The sequence below is a fragment of the Epinephelus fuscoguttatus genome, linkage group LG19, assembly GCF_011397635.1.
Source record: "Epinephelus fuscoguttatus linkage group LG19, E.fuscoguttatus.final_Chr_v1".
Taxonomy (NCBI): Eukaryota; Metazoa; Chordata; class Actinopteri; order Perciformes; family Serranidae; genus Epinephelus; species Epinephelus fuscoguttatus.
In genome coordinates, this window is record NC_064770.1 from 28,992,482 (window position 1) to 29,013,563 (window position 21,082).

The 21,082-nt window shown below is 40.0% G+C and overlaps 1 protein-coding gene across 1 annotated transcript; it reads right to left on the minus strand.

Annotated features, from left to right (window-relative positions):
• Positions 1-12,370: 12,370 nt before the first annotated feature.
• Positions 12,371-19,918, minus strand: kcnj12b (potassium inwardly rectifying channel subfamily J member 12b). Its single transcript, XM_049562212.1, has 2 exons — positions 19,356-19,918; positions 12,371-14,900 (listed from the first exon to the last, which is right to left on the minus strand). Exon 2 carries the CDS (start codon positions 14,751-14,753, stop codon positions 13,473-13,475), a length of 1,281 nt encoding a protein of 426 aa, XP_049418169.1. The 5' UTR covers positions 14,754-14,900; positions 19,356-19,918; the 3' UTR covers positions 12,371-13,472.
• Between the last annotated feature and the right edge of the window lie 1,164 nt (positions 19,919-21,082).

Consider the following 21,082-nt stretch of genomic DNA (forward strand, 5'->3'; position numbering starts at 1 on the left):
TATGCCTCCTTTTGTTTTGTGGTATATAAACAGATGATTTTCTCAAACAAACACAAAAAACAACAAAATATTATAAATGAACAAGAGATATATAACTGTCACATTTTTACAGAAATGATATGCATAAATCTGTTTCTAAAGACGGCTGACAAACATTACAGTAGGAAAAGCACGGGTGCTGCTGATAGTCATAACAATGGCTCTATTGATTCACGTGTTCCCAGTGAGAGTGACAGAGAGTCAGCATGCAGAAAGCAGCTTAATGGAATTCAGCCATCATCAATCAGATTACTTTCACCTATGTTGTTCCCATTGGGGCAAGTCAAAACGTCTGCTGTAAGGAAGAACTGTGAGATGTGCAGGCAATTGTCACATGAGGGCAGCAGAGAGGTGCCTCAAGAAGCTGTTTGCAGCTGTATTGTAATAGTTCTGATGTCAAAATGTTGATGAGCTTATGTAAAAGCAAGGTAAAATGTCAGTGCCATTATTTATGACAATGAACTCTGTTAGTCTAGGTGTACATGTTTTAAAACGTGACCCTGCTGATCTCTGCTTTATAATGGTCTGTTATCCTGAGAGGTGATCAGTTAAAAGTCTGAGCTGTCTGTCTCTCTCCTGTTGTGCCTCCCAAATTAGATGGAAGGATTACTTACAAAAAAAAATTACTTAAAGAAACAGTTGGTAAGATTTAGGGGGATTTATTGGCACCTAGGTAAGGATTGCAGATTGCAACCAGCTGGTTAGAATTCCATCAGTGTTTATTGTTCAGGAGGTTTTTACAGAGAGCCGAATTATCCACAGAGCTCTCTTCCTCTGCAGAACAAGTGGACCAGGGGTCTCATTTGTAAACACTGAGCATGCAGTGCACACCACTTCGCACGCAAAAGTTGTAAGACTTGATCGGAGAAACTTTGACCCATGCCTACAAACATTTTGGAGATGGGACACTGATGAAGCACATGGTGAGGTGGAAGTTTGAATTCAGTTCAGGGGCTGTGAGCCTAGCACCTGCTAATGTGTGCTCACCTTTATTCTCTGACAACTTAAGATCCAGACAGAGTTTTTTTTTTTTTTAAGATATTTTTGGGCATTTTTAAGCCTTTAATTGATAGGACAGACAAGTGTGAAAGGGGGAGAGAGAGAGAGGGAGTGATATGCAGCACCCGGGCCGCTGCGGCAACAGCCTTGTACATGGGGCGCCTGCTCTACCACAAAGCCACCGATGCCCCCATTCTGGAGGTTTTTAGCGGGAGCCGAATTATCCCCAGAGGTCTCTTCCTCTGATAATGATTTTAACCGGTAGCTGTTTCATGTTAAAAAAATAAGTGTTTTTCCGAGGCTGTTAGCGTAGAGGCCCTGTCATCAACAGTGGCAGGCATGAAAACAGAAATGGCCCTATCTAGAGCTAGTGTTTGGTTTGTCCGTTCTGGGCTACTGTGGAAACATGGTGGTGCAACATGGTGATCTCCACAGATGGGGACCTGCTCCCTATGTAGATATAAACGGCTCATTCTAAGGAAGAAAAAACCCCACAATTATGTACTTATTATACTATATTCAGTTTCTGTCAATATATTCCTACACACTGGACCTTTAAAGGGACAGTTCACCCTAAAATCAAAAATACATATTTCTTCTTTCACCTGTAGTTCTTTAATTACTCAAGATTGTTTTTATGTGTTAGTTGTTGATGTCGGAGATATCGGCTGTGGAGATGTCTGCCTTGTCTTGTATATAATAAAACACACGTAGCATGTGGTGCTCAAAGTACCAAAAAATACATTTGAAAAATTCAACAGCAATGTCTCTTTCCAGAAATTATGACCAGGTTACTCAAGATAATCCACAGACCTTGTTGTGAGCGGTTTTACGTAGGAACAATTTTCTTTCCTCTGAACTACATCCGCCAAATGTATCACCACATAGAAGGAGCCGTGCATCTCCTCATAGATGAGAGGCTCGTGCTTGCAAACATTAACATTAACACATTAGTGTTCTTCTTGGCTGAGCTGTAACGTTAGCTAGCTCAGTGGTGCAGTAGATGCACGATATGTGTTTTGGATTCTGGGGTGAATTGTCCCTTGAAACAGTGTACCAAGTATTACACAGATCAAACACTTGATAAATGTGAGCACCATAAATTTCAACTTCTCTCAGTATCTTAAGGTGAAATAAATTTTGTTATAACACCCCTGCACAGTCCCTTTGCCCCACTTACAGTCTTTTCAGTTGAAGTTTTGAGACTAATAATACAGTTGATTAATTAATCCACACAACATCTCTGATTGGGACAAATAGCATCAGCCTCAAGAGAAATAATCCTCACATGCATGGTTGACACTGGAGATCTTAACTAGTCGTAATAGGTTTTGAAGGTATAGCGTCATTGAGCAAATCATTTCAGTGTGATAAGCCAGGTTGGACCCCCTTGATGTTTGTCTGCACTAAATATTTGGTGTCCTCTCTGCTCATTCATCCCCAGCAGGAAGTTCTCCAGTTGCTCTGTTTGCTGTAGGTATTTGAGTCAGTGCCTTCTGTAATCCAATCAGCCTGTTGCTGTAATCAAATACTGTATGTCTGCAGGAGTCGAGGCTAGAGCAGCTAGTACTACTGAGTGATGTGCTCAGCTGGAGGACAAATGTCTCCATAAGCAAAATGACTTAAAGAGATAGACGGTCAGACAGTAAACACTAGTATGTTGTGGTGGTCAGAGATATTGGCTTTTACTGTTTCCCAAGAAGAGTGCCAATACACTAAATGCGTTTTAATCTAGCGTTCACCTGTGACTGATGTTTGCTCAATCCTGTCAAGACACATGTTGTTCATGTTGACAACAACCTCACAGTGTGAGATGTGTCAGAGGCACAAGATACATTTCACTGTCAGCTTTTAACATCATTAGTTTGATTGCCTGAATAATAGAAAAAAAGGTACACTCATTTAGCATTTATATGCAGCATATCAAAAAATACCAGACAATTTCACACGATAATGTAGTTGAAAGCAGCTATAAGGAGCTTTATAAGTGTTAATATCTTTGTTAAAGTCTATATCTCCTTTTGTGAAGCATCTCTTACAGATAATAGACGATTGGCAAGAAAATCGGTGGAGAATTATTGAGATCCTTTATGTCAGTAAAAGTATCAACACAACATTATAAAAGTATTCAACTTCATTCAAAATATTCAATTTAGTAAAAGTGCAGAAAAATGTCTTTAAATTTATCAGAAAGTACTTGTCATGCAGTTCAATATAGCCCCGCTTATTTAGCGACATTATTATACGTTTCATTATGAGATTATTAATACTGATGCATCACTGCTTGAGCAGTATTTTACTGTTGTAGCCATGGATGGATTACTGAATGGGCCTACCGGGAACAGGCCCAGGGGCCCAAAGTGTCAGGGGGCCCCCTGGCCTGCACCTGCAGAATGTTACTCAAATTAACATTTTTTTCTTCTTGAATCTAGAAAGCCTGCATTGTCATTGCATAGGAATACAATGAAATTAGTTATGACACTCAGGTGATGCATTTCAACAAAAAACACAAAAACACGACACACAGGACATTCACACGAACTGTAAGGAGACACAAAATAATGACAAAAGGGGCAAAACAACCACAACGAGACACAAAATGGCTATAATACAGAAAACAACCAAAAGAAAAAATCCACAAAATGACCTCAAAAAGAAACAAAACAACAAAAAAGAGGCAAAACCATCACAACCATCTGTAGCTGGTTACAGTGGATTCATTTTATAAGCCGATCAGGGTCATAAAATATATCTCGGCTGGATTGTATAGACAGTGCAGGCAGTGTGGTTGCACTGGGGCCCATGAGGTGGGGGGCCCATAGAGATAGTCGGCCCTCCAACAATGTGTTAGGTGGAAAATGGGCCCCTATGACCGATTGCCACCTTGGAAATATTACTGTGCACTGGGGCCCATTGAAAATACCTTATGCCACTGTTTTGGGTGGTGGTGAGATGAAGTGGAGTAGAGGTATAGAGCTGCAGAAAATGTAAATGCTCAAGTAAAGTACAAATACCTCAAAACTGTACTGATATACAGTACATGAGTAAATATACTTTTCCCCCACCACTTAATCTAGTTTAACACCGCTGTAGTGATTTTATATGAACATGACATATAAAGTGTTAATTATCTATTTATTTTATTAATCATATTCATTTTATTAATTATATTCATTTATGAAGTACCTATTTATTCGTAAATACCCAATACGCTCTGTTTCACCTCAGCACACTCTATAAGCTAATGAAGGCCATGGGGAGGAGTTGATAACCCTGTGATAAATCTAGTGTTGTTTAAATAGCGATGATGTGAAGGTGATGAAGGAGTAACTGGATATTTATAAACAGTTTTAATAGAAAACACAGTAACAATTTGGTTCAGGTCTAAAATGCGCGGAGTTATTGCTTAAGGAGAGGAAGTGCAGCTGTTGCATCATGTTACTTTTTTCCACCCCCCACTTCCCTCCCTCTGGCAGCTGAGGGAAACCAGCGAAGAATAGAACTGCTGCAATTAAGGCTGAATTTACTTTTCAACAACCCACTCTGCATGTTGAAAGACTGACCCTCCACGGCTTCTTCATCCTCCAACACTGCCGAGTGGGTGGGAAGCATCCCAGTTTATTCTCAGTGCTCCTTCCATCACACGGCACCTCTCAGAGGATACAGCACTCCTAATGTACAAAATTAGACTTTCATTTGGCACTAAAGATAACTTCCTGGAAGTTAAGTGCATGAAAGGGTGGAACAGTTTAATCTGTTAAATGTCACTGTGATGGGACTTGATGTCAGGGTAATAGTTTAATATCTCACACACCCACTCTTTTGCTCTTTAACTGACAGGTTGTATTAAATGGTAATTGAATACAGCTAGATTATGCTTGGAGAGATGTACCACCAACACATAGACACAATGATATTCTGTTTATAGACGAATTCGGCGAGCGATTTGTGTATGCCGCCATCTTGCGGTGCCGCCGTTGCTGCGGTGACATGTGTCAGTCATCAATTCATTATGCTGTCATTGTGAACTGACTCTCTACAATGACAGCATCATGAATAGCTGGATTGATAATGTTAGACAGTGGCCTCCGGTAACTGATGAAGGTATCTTAAATGAGTACCGATATTAATTTAGAAATTAATCATTTGTTTGAGCGATAAGCAGGAAAGATTAGAGTAATAGGGAGATAATATCATTAAACACTGTGTAATATAACGTTAGCATACGTTACGTGTGCTGACGTTAGCAAGCTAGCAGCGTGACATTTAATCATTATGGACAGGGTACGTGACGTCTAAAAGGCGGTGTAAAATTTGCCCGACCCATCCGGAGCTCAGGTAATTTTGACCCTCAATCAGAGACCTGTAATTGCTGTTTTTCTGGTCATTGGAGGCCAGGCGATTAATAAAATATTCTTGAATAACAAAACACAAACACGTGTTGTTTTTAGTCAAGTAGCCTGTCCTTAATGATTAAATATCACGCTGCTAGCTTGCTAACGTCAGCACACGTAACGTATGCTAACTTTATATTACAGTGTTTAATGATACAGTCTATTATCTCCCTATTACTCTAATCTTTCCTGCTTATTGCTCAAACAAATGATTAATTTCTAAATTAATATCGGTACTCATTTAAGATACCTTCATCAGTTACCCGAGGCCACTGTCTAACATTATCAATCCAGCTATTCATGATGCTGTCATTGTAGAGAGTCAGTTCACAATGACAGCATAATGAATTGATGACTGACACATGTCACCGCAGCAATGGCGGCGCCGCAAGATGGCGGCATACACAAATCACTCGCCAAATTCATCTACACTGGACCCAATTGCCAGAATAAATGTTGCCCTGGACTGGCTATCACACAGCTGACACATAGAGACAGACAACCATTCACACTCACATTCACACCTACGGCCAATTTGGAGTCACCAATTAACCTAACGGGCATGTCTTTGAATTGTGGGAGGAAGCCGGAGCACCCGGAGAAAACCCACGCTGACACGGGGAGAACATGCAGACTCTGCACAGGGGGGCTCTCCCACCCCAGGCTAGAGCCAGGAGCGCTCTTGTTGTGAGGTGACAATGCTAACAACTGCACAACCGTGCCACTGTAATATGTTGTCTGTAGTATATAATCATCTGAAAATAAGAATTGTCCTATTTTCGTTACCTTAGAATGAGCTTTTTATGTCTACATAATGAGCAGATCCTTGTCCATGGAGTCCGCCATGTTGCACTGCCATGTGTCCAGAACAGACATTCATGTTTTCATATCCACCAAAGCAGTTCGTACCCACTCTTCAATGAGCAGAACATCATCAGAGAAACACTTTTTTGTATCATGAGACTTGAGTGTTTTTACCACTTGAAATCACCGGTTCTGTATGTATAGGACAGGAAGAGACCTCTGTGGATAATTTGGCTCCTGGCAAAACCTCCTGAACAGAACACTGAAGGAATTCTAACTGAGAGTTCATGCTGGGCAAATGGGAGTCTGCAATCCTTACTGCTAGAGGCTGATAAATCCTAAACACTGTAACTTTAATTACATTAATTTTCAAACATCAATTTGTCCATTTTCTACATCAGTTTATGGTGTTATTGTTTTTTAATTTTGTCAAAGTAAAAGTCCTTTGCTCCTTTGATGTTATTGAAGGGAGACAAATGCACATGTTGTAAATATTGAGGTGGGGGTATCCCCTGCTGAAGTCTACGCTTGTGGGAGAACATCATTTGGCTTAAAATAGCCAGTTTGGTTGTCACAACCACAGCTGGACATGTCCGGCACGCCTGCTTTTGTTAATCTTGAGGAGTGGTCTGCTGGTTGGTGTCTTGCCATCTACCATCCCCTCTCCATCTGAACTATGTCATGGGGACGTATGAAACATTCAAATGTGACATGTCCGTGGTTTGCATTAATGAACAATACAATGTGCATTTAGTCTGCCTTTTAACTATTTTCCATGATCAGAAACTGCGATTATGCCTTTGTAACAGTTCTGGTCAAGTTATTGATTATGTGTGTGTTTGAAGCAACTAAAGCTGTCAGCTGATATAGATGTCATGTCGTATGAGCCCACACAGATTTTGGACCATTAACCAAAGCTATTCCAAGTTCTAAGTTAAGTTTCTGTGTGTGTGTATGGTGCACTCATGTGCATGTGATCTCTTTTCCAGTGTTCAAGGTTACAGGGCAGTGAAATCAAGCGGTACTGCCAAGTCTTGTCTGCACATATGCAAAGACATGCCTGATTGGTTGCATAAGAGGGAAAGAGTGAAAGGAGAAACCTCTGACCCCAACCAGATACCATCCCACCGAATCACAGCCATAAATTACAGTCCATTCCTCCGTGTTTATCAAAGAGCTTGCTCCCACTTTCCCATCCCACTTATTTGTTCTAACTTGACAACAAATGCACTCAGCAGATGCTTATTGTAAAAGAATCTCTGCACTTTGCATCCGTCTGCCATGAAGGAAAAAGGAAACAGTTGGCTTTGTGAGATATGTTTTATTGTAGTAATCAACAGGAAATATTTTAAAGTTGTCTGTCATTTTATAAATTGTTGTCTCACACCACAAACTAAAATCCTGTGAGGAGAAAACAAGGTGCAACTCAGAGTCAAGATTGCTTCAAATGCATTTAGTGGAAGACAAGAAGAGGTTGTTGTATTCAATCCATTAAACAAAGAGAGTATTTGCTGTTTCTTGCTTTGATCAAGAAACACAAGATATTAACACTGATTTTTTTTAAATAATGTATTAATACTTAGTGTCTATTCACCTAGAAAGATCATAAAACCAATAATAATAATAATTTATTTACAATAACAGCCCAATAAACGTACAGTTCTTTCCTCTCACTATACACATAGGAAGTCCACGGCCCGGTTCTTGGTTCAAATGGTGGTGGAAGCACCATTTGTTTTCTGGAGCAAGCCCATTCTGATATTTTCAGCACAAGTCAGCAAGATAAAAATACAAATGTGTTGGAATTTGCTGAAATGGCAGTCATGGTGCTTTTGGTTTGAGAAATGTGGAGGGGAAACTAATTCATCTCACCTGGGATAAGTGAAACAGTGGAACACAGCCTGACCCAATATCTTTATTACATGCCCTATTAAAAATAAAAAGAACGAAAGAGACTAATGCCGCTGGCCATGAATATAAAAAAACAACATAATACGCCATATGACATCAGTAGATTCAATACTAACTAATAACCAAATGACTATATAAAGTGCATCTCTCCATGGTTTGATGGTTTTGTTTTTTTATTTTGCCAAACAGCAGATGGATTATTTGTAGCCATGGTGCCCATGCGCCAGAAGAAAATGTTGGCATTGTGTGTTTCTGCAAACTACGAATGGCAAGACAGGTTTAATTTATTTATATAGCATATTTCATTTGCTTGTTTCATGCATATCCTGTCAACCTTTTTTAAAGTGACTTAGTATATGAGCTGATTTTGTCATCAGGAGGTGGAGGGGATGGTAGAACATACCTGCCAAGCTGCAGACTTGCAGACAGCTGTTCAAGACCAACAAACTACAGCAGTTTTAACGAGTCATTGCTATGTTTTTCCAGCTGCTTTTTAGGCTCAAAACATGGGTGATTTGTAGCAACATGTCAGTGTGTTTCCATCACCTTTTTAGGGTGCAAGTGTGGGTGTTTTGTAGCAACTCATCTTTGTTTTTCCAGCACCTTTTTAGGCTACAATCGCAGGTGATTTGTAGTGACCTGTCTGTGCGTTTCTATCAACTTTTTAATCTCCAACCATAGGTGTTTTGTAGCAACCCATCTGTGTTTATCCAGCAGCATTTTAGGTCCCAAATGTGGGTGTTTTGAAGCAACCCATCAGTGGGGATAGTGCCACAAAAAACGATTAGCTTTTCCCAAGACATCACTGCATTTCCGGCAAGGATTGTGCCCCCAAAACCCAGTATTTTAAGCCAAAACGTGATCCTAATCATAACCAAGTGGGTTTTGTGCATAAACACCACAGCGTTGTTGAAAAAATTTAAATGCATCTGCTACATCATAACATGCAAATATAACGTATCTGTGGTTTGCAGAAACGTACAAGGCCAACATTTTTTTCTGGGTTTTCATGTGTGTGATCTGCCACAACACAAGCAGGTCAAAGTGAAACTAGGGCGTTCAGTGTATGCCTGTACCAAACACATGATTAAGCAAAGTTTTTCACTTTAATATACTTTAATAATATACCAAAATGTTATCTCTGGGTATGATTTGATTTGTTTGCACTAGTTTCCTGATATTTTTTTATTGTGACACAATCTTAAAACTGATTTCTTACTTCTTCAAATTCATTTTTCATCATATATACATTTTAAATCCTGACATAAAATGTAGGCTATTGTCAGATATAACATCTATTATGACATTATGATGACACGAAAATGCATCTAAATTTGAGTTGTTAATATGTCACAAAATATATTTCTTTGTCAGAAGTGGCCAACAAACCTGTAAATATATATATATATATATATATATCTATATATATATATAAGGAAACATGTCCCATGAGCATCCAAAGCATTAATATGTTGGCTTCATATCATTCATTCATTCATCTTCTAACCGCTTCATCCTCTTGAGGGTTGCGGGGGGGCTGGAGCCTATCCCAGCTGACATCGGCCGAGACCTGTCCAGGGTACACCCTGGACAGGTCGCCAGACTATCACAGGGCTGACACATAGAGACAGACAACCATTCACGCTCACATTCACAACTATGGACAGTTTAGCGTTACCAATTAACCTAATCCCCAGTCTGCATGTCTTTGGACTGTGGGAGGAAGCCGGAATGCCCGGAGAGAACCCACGCTGACACGGGGAGAACATGCAAACTCCGCACAGAAGGGCTCCCATGCCCGGGATCGAACCGGCAACCCTCTTGCTGTGAGGCGTGAGGCTAGAGGAGAGTGTGAGAGTGCTAACCACCATATATATATACATATATATATATATGTATACACACACATATACATATATATATATATATATTCTCAGCACTGCATTTCGTGTTAAATCAAGATTTCCCTTTGGTCAATATTTGTGGGCTTTTTTTTCTTTGGCCTTTTAACTTAATATAGAGCACAGATCTGATACAGTATTACTCCACTCTGTCTCCCATGAGCCTTGTGGGCCTATGTGACACTTTCATTTCAGATTACTTTAATTAGATTGTCTGTGGAGGCTCTAAAAATTATGTGTTAAGTCTTTGATTACCAATATGTGAGGGGTTTTAGTTAGATTCTCCTGTTCATACTGTGTTTTATGTCTTGAGGTCACAGAAAGGGCTGAACTTTGAGGTGCTTGTTGTCTTTGGTTATTTTTAATTTTGTGCACATATAAAGAGAAAAGGTCTCATCCATAAATTATAGAGATAGTGTACAGCTGTGTTTTTATTTCCCTTTAGAATACATATTGCATATGAGAAGAATTACAACTGAACTCCCACTTCTGTGGTGAGCGGCATCTCCTCTCCTCCTGCCTGTCCTGCTCACACCTACTGACTGCCTGTGCACGGGGCAAGAGGAGAGAGGGGGAGAGATCCCACGCTGAAGAGCTGTGGACTGCGATTACTTTAAGCAGCATGCATGGGAATAAATTATAACGTATTAGTTGCTTTTTTTTCTTAACAGTCGAAATAAGTCACTGATTTTGTTGCTTTTAAAAAATAAAGTCACAAAAAGGGTCTGAAAAGTCACTAAATTTAGCATGAAAGTCGCCCAGCACTTATATAACATAATCTACCATATTACATGCTTTATTTTGTTTGGGGTTACAGTTTACTTCGCAAAAGGCCTTTTTTAATGGCTTATTTGCTTTTTGTGTGGAAGTCACATCAGCCTGTCCTGCTGTTTATTGGATTTGGGTTGGTTTACACTCCAGCAACTTCAGCCAACATTACCTGAGATAGTGTTATTGTTAGTCTTGATATTAAAAGCTTTTTTTTCTTGTAATGTTAAAAGTGAAACATACAGTACAGTTTGGAAATATGAAAAACAAAGCATAACTGTAATATGTTAGTAGACCTATGCAAGCTAAGCAAAATAAGATGAGCTAAACAGAGTTATGTTAGAGTGAAATAACAGTCTGATCTTTAGGGCTGGATATCGTTACAGTTACAATACCAGTACCAATACCAGTACCCTTAAAGTGATACCAATACTTTATTCAATACCCATAATGTGAATGGAGTGGCACATACTTTAAAACTTTTTGGTGGCATCTCGGCACACTGCACTACCATCTCCATCAAATACATCGCACTTGACTTCACCCCACCACAGACTGTATGTGTTGTAGCTCCAGCTGCAGGAGTATGGCCATTCACACAGTGACAGGGCTAACTGCTATTAAGGAGTTTAATGACAGAATCAAGCCATTTCGGTGACGGTGTGAGTTTGTTGGGACCATAGACTGGATGGATGAAGGGATGAACAACATGATAAGCCTGTTTTTGTCTACCACTGCCTGAAATCAAGGACCCATTGTGTCAGAAAATACCTCTGTCAATCAGTATTGTAAACTGTTGCCGCGGGAGAACAGCAAGTTTGACAGATATTGTAAGAATTACCTAGGGGAGTGGGGCTTAGCAAATGCTTGCTCAGTTAGTGTTTGCTCAAAGTCGCAATGTTCCTGGTAAACTGTTGAGTAAGAAAATATATAGACAGATGCTATTTGTACCCAGGGATGTCCATAGACAACAGTGCTTTTTGCATTTGGGGTGGAGTAGCCTATGTAGCATCATGGCAGAGACGAGCATCCAGATGTCCATAGCCAAAAATGCTATATACATCCTAACAATATAAAAATATGAAGTTAACACAAACAGGTCTATTAATCTATTCTGCTAAGGTTTATGTACACAGTGTGCATTCAGCAGCTTTATACATCCTAAAAAATGAAATAATAAGTCAACCTAAGTCTAAAAATAAGACAACACTAACTCAAATGGGACTCAAACCCCAGTTTGTTTCATGAAAGTCCAGTGTTTAACCCATTTATCCAGCAGACTTGGCGTGCTCACTCAAAAAGTCTCAAAAGTAATAGGGTGCCGGTCCCAAACAATCCACAGAAAAGTACAAAACCTGACAGCACTCACTTATAAGTGTGACACTTTTAATTTAATAAACTGCACAGCAGCAGATAAACGGACGTGTTTCAGCTCATAGCTGTCCTCAGCGTTAGGAGTAGGTGTAACGCTGAGGAGGGCTATGAGCTGAAACGCGTCCATTTATCTGTTGCTGTGCAGTTTATTAAATTAAAAGTGTCACACTTATAAGTGAGTGCTGTCAGGTTTTGTACTTTTCTGTAACCCATTTATCCACCATATCTTATTACTGCCATGGACTGTTGTCGAAAACTATGTCACCTGAATCTCTGGCCGTACATTTATGAGTTTTCTCTTGTAATTCACCACTTTAATCCCAGAATATCGGAGATTAGCTGGTATTACCCCTAACCATGACCTCTTTGCACTAATCCTAACTGTTTCTGACCTAGAGGTGTCAACATGACGAGCTCTAGCCAATCACAGCATGCAGTGGGATCTGTAATAACGTGTAAATAGCCAAAATACTGCAGTGTGATTATTCTCACCTTGGTGCAAGCAGGCACTCTGAAATGTTTAACATCTATTTGGGTCAAATGTTTCCCTCTGGTTGAAATGTAAAGACAGAGTAGTTCCCCTGTCATCAATGCTTAAATGACATACGATGCACCATCAACTGTGTTTTCCCTTTTTCTGATGGAAATATTTAGAAAACTACCTTCTCAAGTGTCTCCCACACTTTCATGGAGTCTAGTTGTATGTATGCCAACTAATCACGTCATCCATGGACATTGTATAATGTATAATATTTAGAGTCTTATTATACACATAAATTATATCAATAAGATTAAAATACGTTGTTGAGCTACACCTCTGTTTTTACTAAATCAATCCGGAGAAATATTCCCACACTTTAGGTTTCTAAATGTCATCTGCAAAGTGTCAATTTCACTCCACACTCATTTGCAAATTGTATATTTGCGGACGGTGAACAGCACCTACAGATAGTCCCAACAAAACTATGAAACATGTCTTAAAATATTCATACAAAACTATGTTATTGTCATGCACTTTATTACTAGAATCATCTGCAAATTGAAACATGACAGTTTTCTTTGCATTTGATAATGCTTCGTAACCATCTCAGGGAAGCAAAAGAGTTAATCCAGTGAGAAGTGCAATGAGTTTCATCCCTGCTTGTCTAACAGGGATCAGTTCTGCTGTTTCTCCTCCTGTAGTGGTATCCTCGTGTCAGTAGGATGACAGTCATAGGGCTCTTTACGCAACACTTGCATTGCTCTGCATCCAAAAACAAACTAGACGAGCAACAGCCAAAGGTTAAATCTCTGATTCTCTACGGGATGACTTTTGATCTCGTCCAGGAGTGGCCTGCTCATTCCCTAGCTCTGATAAACACTGTCTTTCTTCCTCTTCCTCCACATCGCCCTCGTCCTCCTCATCCCTGCTGATGAAGGCAAGCTCATTCTCATAGCAGAAAGAGTTGGCACCAGATGTTGGGAATTTTCTCTCCTCCATGTCCTTGGCACTGCATCTGGGGGTGGAGGGTACCTCAAATGTTTTGTGAAAGTAGGCGTAATCTATCCTGTACTGGCTCCTCTCCTCAAAGATGACGGGCTCAAAGCGGTGACCCCACAGGATCTCTGAGGGCAGGTAAGAGCTGCGTGCCTGTGTCGTCATGGCTGTGGCCTCCACCAACCCTTCAAGTATAATTACTATCTCAAAATCAGATGTTTCGAGATCTTGCTTACTGATGCCAAACAGTGGACTGTCTTCATCAATCTCATGTATGACAGTGAGGGGTGCAACCAGAAACAGGCGGTCTGTACCTTTGTCATAGCCGACGTTCATGTCAATCTGATCCAAGGGGATGTATTCGCCTTCCTCTGTGTAACGGGGCTTGACGAGTTGGGCTCGCACATGAGCTTCCACAATGTGGCTCTTCCTTAGATTAGCAACCCTAAACATGAGGCACAGTTTCCCATCACGTAAAGCAATAACTGCATTGTGGCTGAACAGTAGAGTCTCTGCACGCTTTTTGGGCCTTGCCATCTTAGCCATGATGGCACCAATCATGAAGGCATCGATAATGCAGCCCATGATGGACTGAAAGACCACCATGAAGACAGCAGCCGGACATTCCTCTGTCACACAACGAGCACCATAGCCAATGGTTGTCTGGGTCTCAATGGAGAAAAGGAAAGCTGCCACGAAGGTGTTAACCTGTGTGACGCAAGGAACAAAGCTGTCGTCCCCTTCAGGATGGTCCATGTCACCGTGTAGGAGGCCAATGACGTAGAACGCCAGACCAAATGTTAGCCAGGATGCCACAAACACCAGGCTGAATAGCAGGAACATGTATCGCCAGCGGATGTCCACACATGTTGTAAAAATGTCAGATATGTACCGCTGTGACTTCTCATCCATGTTTGAGAAATTGATGTTGCATTGGCCAGCCTTGCTGACAAACCGGCTGTGGTATTTGCGTCTCGTGTGAATCTTGCCATTGCCGAAGCTGCCCACAGCAGGCATGGTATTTAGTCTCAGGCCTTCTTCTTCACAGGACACGAAACTGTGGTGGTGGGCCCTTCCCACACTCATGCCTCAGTGGGGCAGAGCCACGTGAGCCACTTTACACGATCAGCCCGGCTCATACAAAACTGACCAGGCTCACAGGAAGTGTGTGGCTCCTTCCAGAACAGACGCAGTGTCAGCTGGAATTGAGAAGTGAGGCACAAAAATAGTTTCCTGTAAAGGAAGGACAGGCAAAATATTAGCATACAGTATTATCTATTATCTGCATACAATGGAATTTTGTAAGGTGAATGGATGTCATCTGAAAAGTGGAATATGAATCACTTTACCTATGTTTAAACAGAAAATTTAGATAACCACACAGTCATGTTTTGCAATACTAATTTGACAACATGTTGCTGATTCTGGCCTCAGAAGACTGCACACTGTGTACACTGGACAAAGCCAGTGAACATGATGTACATTTCCACTTAAATTCACAGTAAGCAGTGGTGCTCCCAAAGGGGGCCAGAGGGGGCCTTGGCCTCCTTGATAAAATTGCTCCTCCCTGTAGTGGTCCTCCTTCGCAAAAATGATTAGAGGCTGGCCTTATAATATTTAAGTGACTGTGGTGCACTCATTTTTAAACTCTCTGTTTTTCCCAGTAAGGGGCTGTGAGGTAAAGAGCCTATTCCAGCTGACATTGGGTGAGAGGTGGGGAACACCCTGGACAGAGGGATTATCACAGGGCTAACATATAGAGACAGACAACCATGTCCTGAAATAAATTGTAAAATAAGAAACCAAAATATATAAGTAGCAGTTCCTTAGCTCTCTTATTGGCATAGTTTTCAACTAGTAGCCTATAAACTTCAACTGCATACGTAATTAACATCCTGAAATTCAGTGATGGTTTTTAGTTTTGATGTACCACCCCAAGATTTTCAGTGGCCTCATCTGGCCATATTTCTGGGGGCACCACTGCCTGTAAGTAGTTTCAGTGTGAAATAAAACTTTTTTTCTGCACAGTTTAGGAATACTTCATATTCTCTATCTCTTTGCTTCAGCACACCACTGACTATAATTTGTCTGATAAGTATGACTTGTTTAGGCCAGACTTCTACTTCCCTACTCAAAAATATATAGACCTCTCTGAGGAGTCACTCACTGTCAACTCAAATAGTTTTAGAAGATGGTTTCTAATAATAGCTGCTGTTTTACAAAGCTTTCCCAGCTAATGCTTGTTGTATTTTCATGTAATATTTTTCTGCTGTTGATTCTGTAACAGCTCTTTTGATTGTTTTTCTTCTCAATTTAGTCAAAATGTAGTTGATGAATGTAATTGGCAGTAATCTGTGTTTTGAAGATGTTCAGATGTCAATTAATTTATGTGGCACAATTTAGGGCAAATATGAAAATGATACAGTTTTACATAGATTTTCAAACACAACTACATTTAATTTGTAATATATCCCTCCAGACATTTGATTTTCTGTCCTACCTCTCTTTCCCCAATTGCTCTTTCGGAAATACTCTGGTGTATACAATACATGTTTCTCTGATCAACAAGGTACAGAAATAGCCAGCTAATCCAATGCCCTGCCATTTTATATGACGTATCTTCTGTTTCCTCCAGCTGGCACAACTATTAGAGTCACTGGAGTACTGTGATGAGGCTGTGTGAGTCCCCTGTGAGGCTAAACTGGAAAATAATATGGGCTGAAAAACACGGGGCAGAAAATTGGGTATCATAGAAGAGATAGCCTCAGATACTAATGCTTTGAAGATAGGAATCGATGGAATCACTTCAGGTACATTAATGGAAAAGATATTTTTAAAAAAGGGGAACTTTATCTTGACCAGTCTCCAACTGCAGCCTTCAGCACATCTAGCTTGTGCTTGATTTGTCATCCTAGAAATAAATTTGTTACATCTTCTATATGATTTACAGCAAATTGTGTGACACTTAGTTGTCATTTTCATTTATTTGTTTTAAGCCTGTAGTGCAAGTACCAGTATCATACAGTAAACTTAATCAAAAATCTGAACATCCTGTTTCACATAGAAACACATAATACCAACGAAGAGGACAGCTGTCAGCAACAGGTTTATACTCTTTCTGCTTGAATATTTTGGAGTCAAACTTTCTATAAAGTTTTAGCCTACTCAACTTTGTGATAAACAAAAGTTTACAGTCTAATGGCTCTGTGCAGCTGTACTTACAGTAGACTCACATTGCAAAGATATTAAGATAATAAGACGACAGCTAGGAGATCTCAGAATGAGGCTGTGCATTTTGATGAGTGCATACACCTGTATGTATATAGAAACCTTTGTTTTTCACAAGGCTTTTGTAATATGCTCCAAATGTCTAGCAGGTATAATGTTTATGTTCACCACCTTAGCTAAGTTAGCTAGCATGCTAACATGATGATGGTGCTACATGAAAAGTTATGTGTACAACACTCATACTCACCTCAAAAGCATTGTAGTCACTCAACCTGTTGAGTCATTTAAAGAAATACTTTATCCACAAAATGACCATTTGTATATCAATCACTCACCCTGTGTTACACTGAATTCATGTTGCCTTTCTCATATGCCTCCATGGTGAACAAAGATTGAAGAAGATGAACTGCAGTACAAAGGGACAGCGTTTGATAACAGCAAAGCTTTATCAAAACATCCATTTGCAAACTCTTACAACTCATGCAGTATATTCCAAGTCTCATGTATCCAGTTGTGTTCAATACTTCCCAAACACATGCTATATCTCTAAATCCTTACTATTTCAACACATTATTAAATTGTCTCATCCACAAACAAAAGTGCACCTGGGCAAGCATGTGCGTTTGAACTCTGCTTAATGGCATACATAAGCAGAGATCAAACGCACATCCTCGCCCAGGAGTGCCGCTTGCATGCATGTCTGTTTTAAATAGTAACGTTTTCACAAAATGCATGTGTTTGAGAAGTACTGAGAATATGACTGGTAAAATAAGACTTGGATTATATTGAACGAGTTGTATATGAGTTTGTTAATGGATGTTTTGATATAGTTTTGCTGTTGTTAAACGCAGTCCCCCTTTGCTATAATTCATCAACAATATTCACCATTTGTGGATTCTATGTTCCCCATGGAGACATTTGAGAAAAGCAGAGTTTTCCTTACAAATTCAATGTGACACAGGGTGAGTAATTGATATACAAATGGTCATTTTGTGGGTGACGTATTCCTTTAAGTTCAACTTTATTGCCACATGTATAAGTTCAGTGCAATGCTTGTGCTTACTCGTTCTTTTGTGTACAAATAACACACCAAGAAACAAGTTGACAGCAGCTTGTAGCACCATAGTGCGACGCCATCTTGAATATTTTGGTACTTTTGGTACCCAAACTTAAGATTTCAACCTCAGGCCAAGCACTGGGTGCTTAAAGGAAAGCGAGGAATCACCAAAATCATTAGGATCCATCCCAAAGGATTCATCCTTAAGGTTGATACAAAACTTACACAACAATCTATCCAATAGTTGACACATGACATATCTGTACATCTGGACAAATGTACAGATATGTCATGATATGTATAAAATTTCATATACCTGCATTAGCACCAAAGCCACGCTGCAGTTAATTTATCTCCTGAGTCTCCAGCTCTGAATGATATTCATGTCACTTGCTTTACTGATGTTCAGCTGCTCTCATTCTTTGTATGATCATTTTATTGTCAGAGGTTTAATCCACTGATGGAACTTCACTCATTTCAAGTCATAAAACAAGACCCTGTCACACCATCACACTTCAGACTCGAGGGAAACAGAGAAAAGCACTTCAACTACGCATCAGCACAAGGTGACATGTTGGTCAGCAACTGGCTGTGACATGTTAAGTCTTGCCTTTTAGATAATTATCATGGTTGATTTTGATTACATTGCCCTTTAAGATATCTGAGAACAAGACTGGTGGGTAAACTCAGGTCAAAAAACACGGTAGAGATCCTAACATGATTAGTTTTGTTTCTTCAATAGACGACATGCAGTCAAACATCAAATAACACACCTCAGCATTTTAAGAATGTGTAGTTATAAAGCAACTGGGATTTCAGCTGTAATAAAACTTCCAAATGGGGTCACACAGGCTGCTGTGCAGGTGTCCCCACCATGAATAATCTAATCTATTGCTCCATAAAGATGCATACAAAAACCCTGTACATAAAACAGAACAGGTATGAAACATGATGAATTTTATATAAACTTTCTGTACAGATTCAAGTTGCGGTGTGTTTCAAACCCTCAATTGTAAGAGTTTTGTGTGCAGACTCCAGGATGACAATTAATAACAACAAATTTGACATTTTATGCATGTTTCAGTATGGGTATGTGTGTTTTTACACAGTTGTTTACAATTCTCAGTGCTCTACAGTAGTTGCTAGGAAGCAAGGGATATTAATATCTAGTATTCTGTACGACTGCTTCGCAGCTCTCACAGGAGCCACACTCTGCCTGCTGGGCTGTGATCTAAACACCGGAGCAGAGATGAGTGTATTCCTCTGCTGACGTTTGTCACAATAGAGACTGAAAATATATTTACATTTAACAATGAGAGACACTCTAGAGGTATATAATTAGAAAGGTGTTTCCTACAGTATTATATTTATAGTTTCTCTGTCTAAAATCATAAGCAGCTTACCTTGTGTACAAATGTTCCCAATAAATGTGGATTCCCAACTTTCTGTTTCTTCAATATCTCTCAGTCTTTATCCAAACTGCTGCATGTTTCTCCTCAGGCTTCCTTCAACTCTTCTCTTCTGTTATGGGTAGAACCACTCTATCCTCCTGAGGCAGAAAAGTAAGCCGCCACAGAGTACCATCATGCCTGTGCCTCCTAGTTTTAATGTGTCTCTTTCTCCACTCAAAAAGCAGAGCATTACAATCACTCCTACTGTCCTGTCCTCCAACGCTACTGCACGAATGATATTCAGTTGATCAGAAACAGGAAAGAAATTAGAAAATGACTAGTAAAGCACTGAAGGTATAATTTTGACCCTCAAAATAGCACAACAAGTTGATCACAGCTATTCCAGATGAAATGTCTGCATGGCTCACACGGCCTGTAGGGTCCAATCCAATCAAAAATCAATCCCTCACAGCTTATTTTAGAGTCATGGGTAGTCGACAGTCTCACACTTTCTTGGTATATCTGCTATCTGATCTTGTTCTGCTGCAGATCCCACTCTGTATCCCACATCCAGTGAACTATTGCTCACTGCTCAGCTCTCGTCCTCCCCCTCCCTTTCACAGTGTCACTGTAGATACTTGGCATTTGGAGGCTACGTGCTCTTCCCCTACCAAGTGTTGCATCGGTGCTGGTCAGCAATGCTCAGAGTTTATAGAACCAACTGGTTTATTCAGGACTCGTGTGTGCTAGAGAGACCATCAATGACCAGAACATAAACATGTTGTATAACTGATTGCTCTGTTTTTAATTTGGTTTAATCATTTTCCTGCGATGTATATCTTGTTTTGTGACAGTATTGCTTTACAGATTGGGCAACACCAGTGCTATGTATAGTGATATTCCTTTATAGCTTCTAACTTCTTTCAGAAAAGCAAGAAGAAGAAAACACTTCTGGCACATTGTATGTATTGTTGCTTCAGAGGTTAAATCTGCCCATTACGTGGGCATCTATGGAAATAAAGAAGTAAATCATATTTGTAATTCATTACCATACTCTTTAATGTTGTCTCTATTTTCTAACTAAAACCAAACAGACCACAGAGTGGGTGGTGTGGTCTCCATTTTGACTCATTCAGAAAGCAAAGCAGCTCCTGTTGAACACGCTGGACTTTGAAAAGCCCATGTAGGCAGTCCCTTGCTGAACATCACTCACTGGACTCATCCGTGTGCTCATGCCTGGATGGAGGAAATCAGTGAATAACTTGTGTATCACAGGGTTAAAAAGCAGCTGTTCCCTTGATTATAGTTGAAAACAAGACTATGAGGGGCGAATTCACAAAGAATGGATTGCATCTGCCGATAGCACCATGGCGCATGAGTATCTGCCCCTTCTCAAGCGTCAATTCATAAAAGACACCGCGCTTATGATGTTACAGCACACAAATGCCTGTAAGGTTTTAAAGCTGAGTGCAATTTAGCCTTACCAACAAAGTGCAGAGGCAATCCTCAAAACTTCAAGCAGAAATAATTTGAATGTGACAGGAAGAAACCATATGTTGGACTTAATATCCCAGTCTGTCAGTGTGCTGTAGTAACCACCAATGTATGCATGCTACCTGATTTAAATTAATGCAAATAGCACAGGAGCACCGAGACGCTATTTGCTTGGCAGTGCAATTAGAAGTGCATTTCACCCTTTGCAGGTGCTTTGAGAATTATAAGTTCTTTTTGTCTTCTTA

Excerpts from the sequence above, each read along its gene's own strand:
- kcnj12b (XM_049562212.1), bottom strand. The coding sequence starts at position 14,753 with ATGAGTGTGGGAAGGGCCCACCACCACAGTTTCGTGTCCTGTGAAGAA.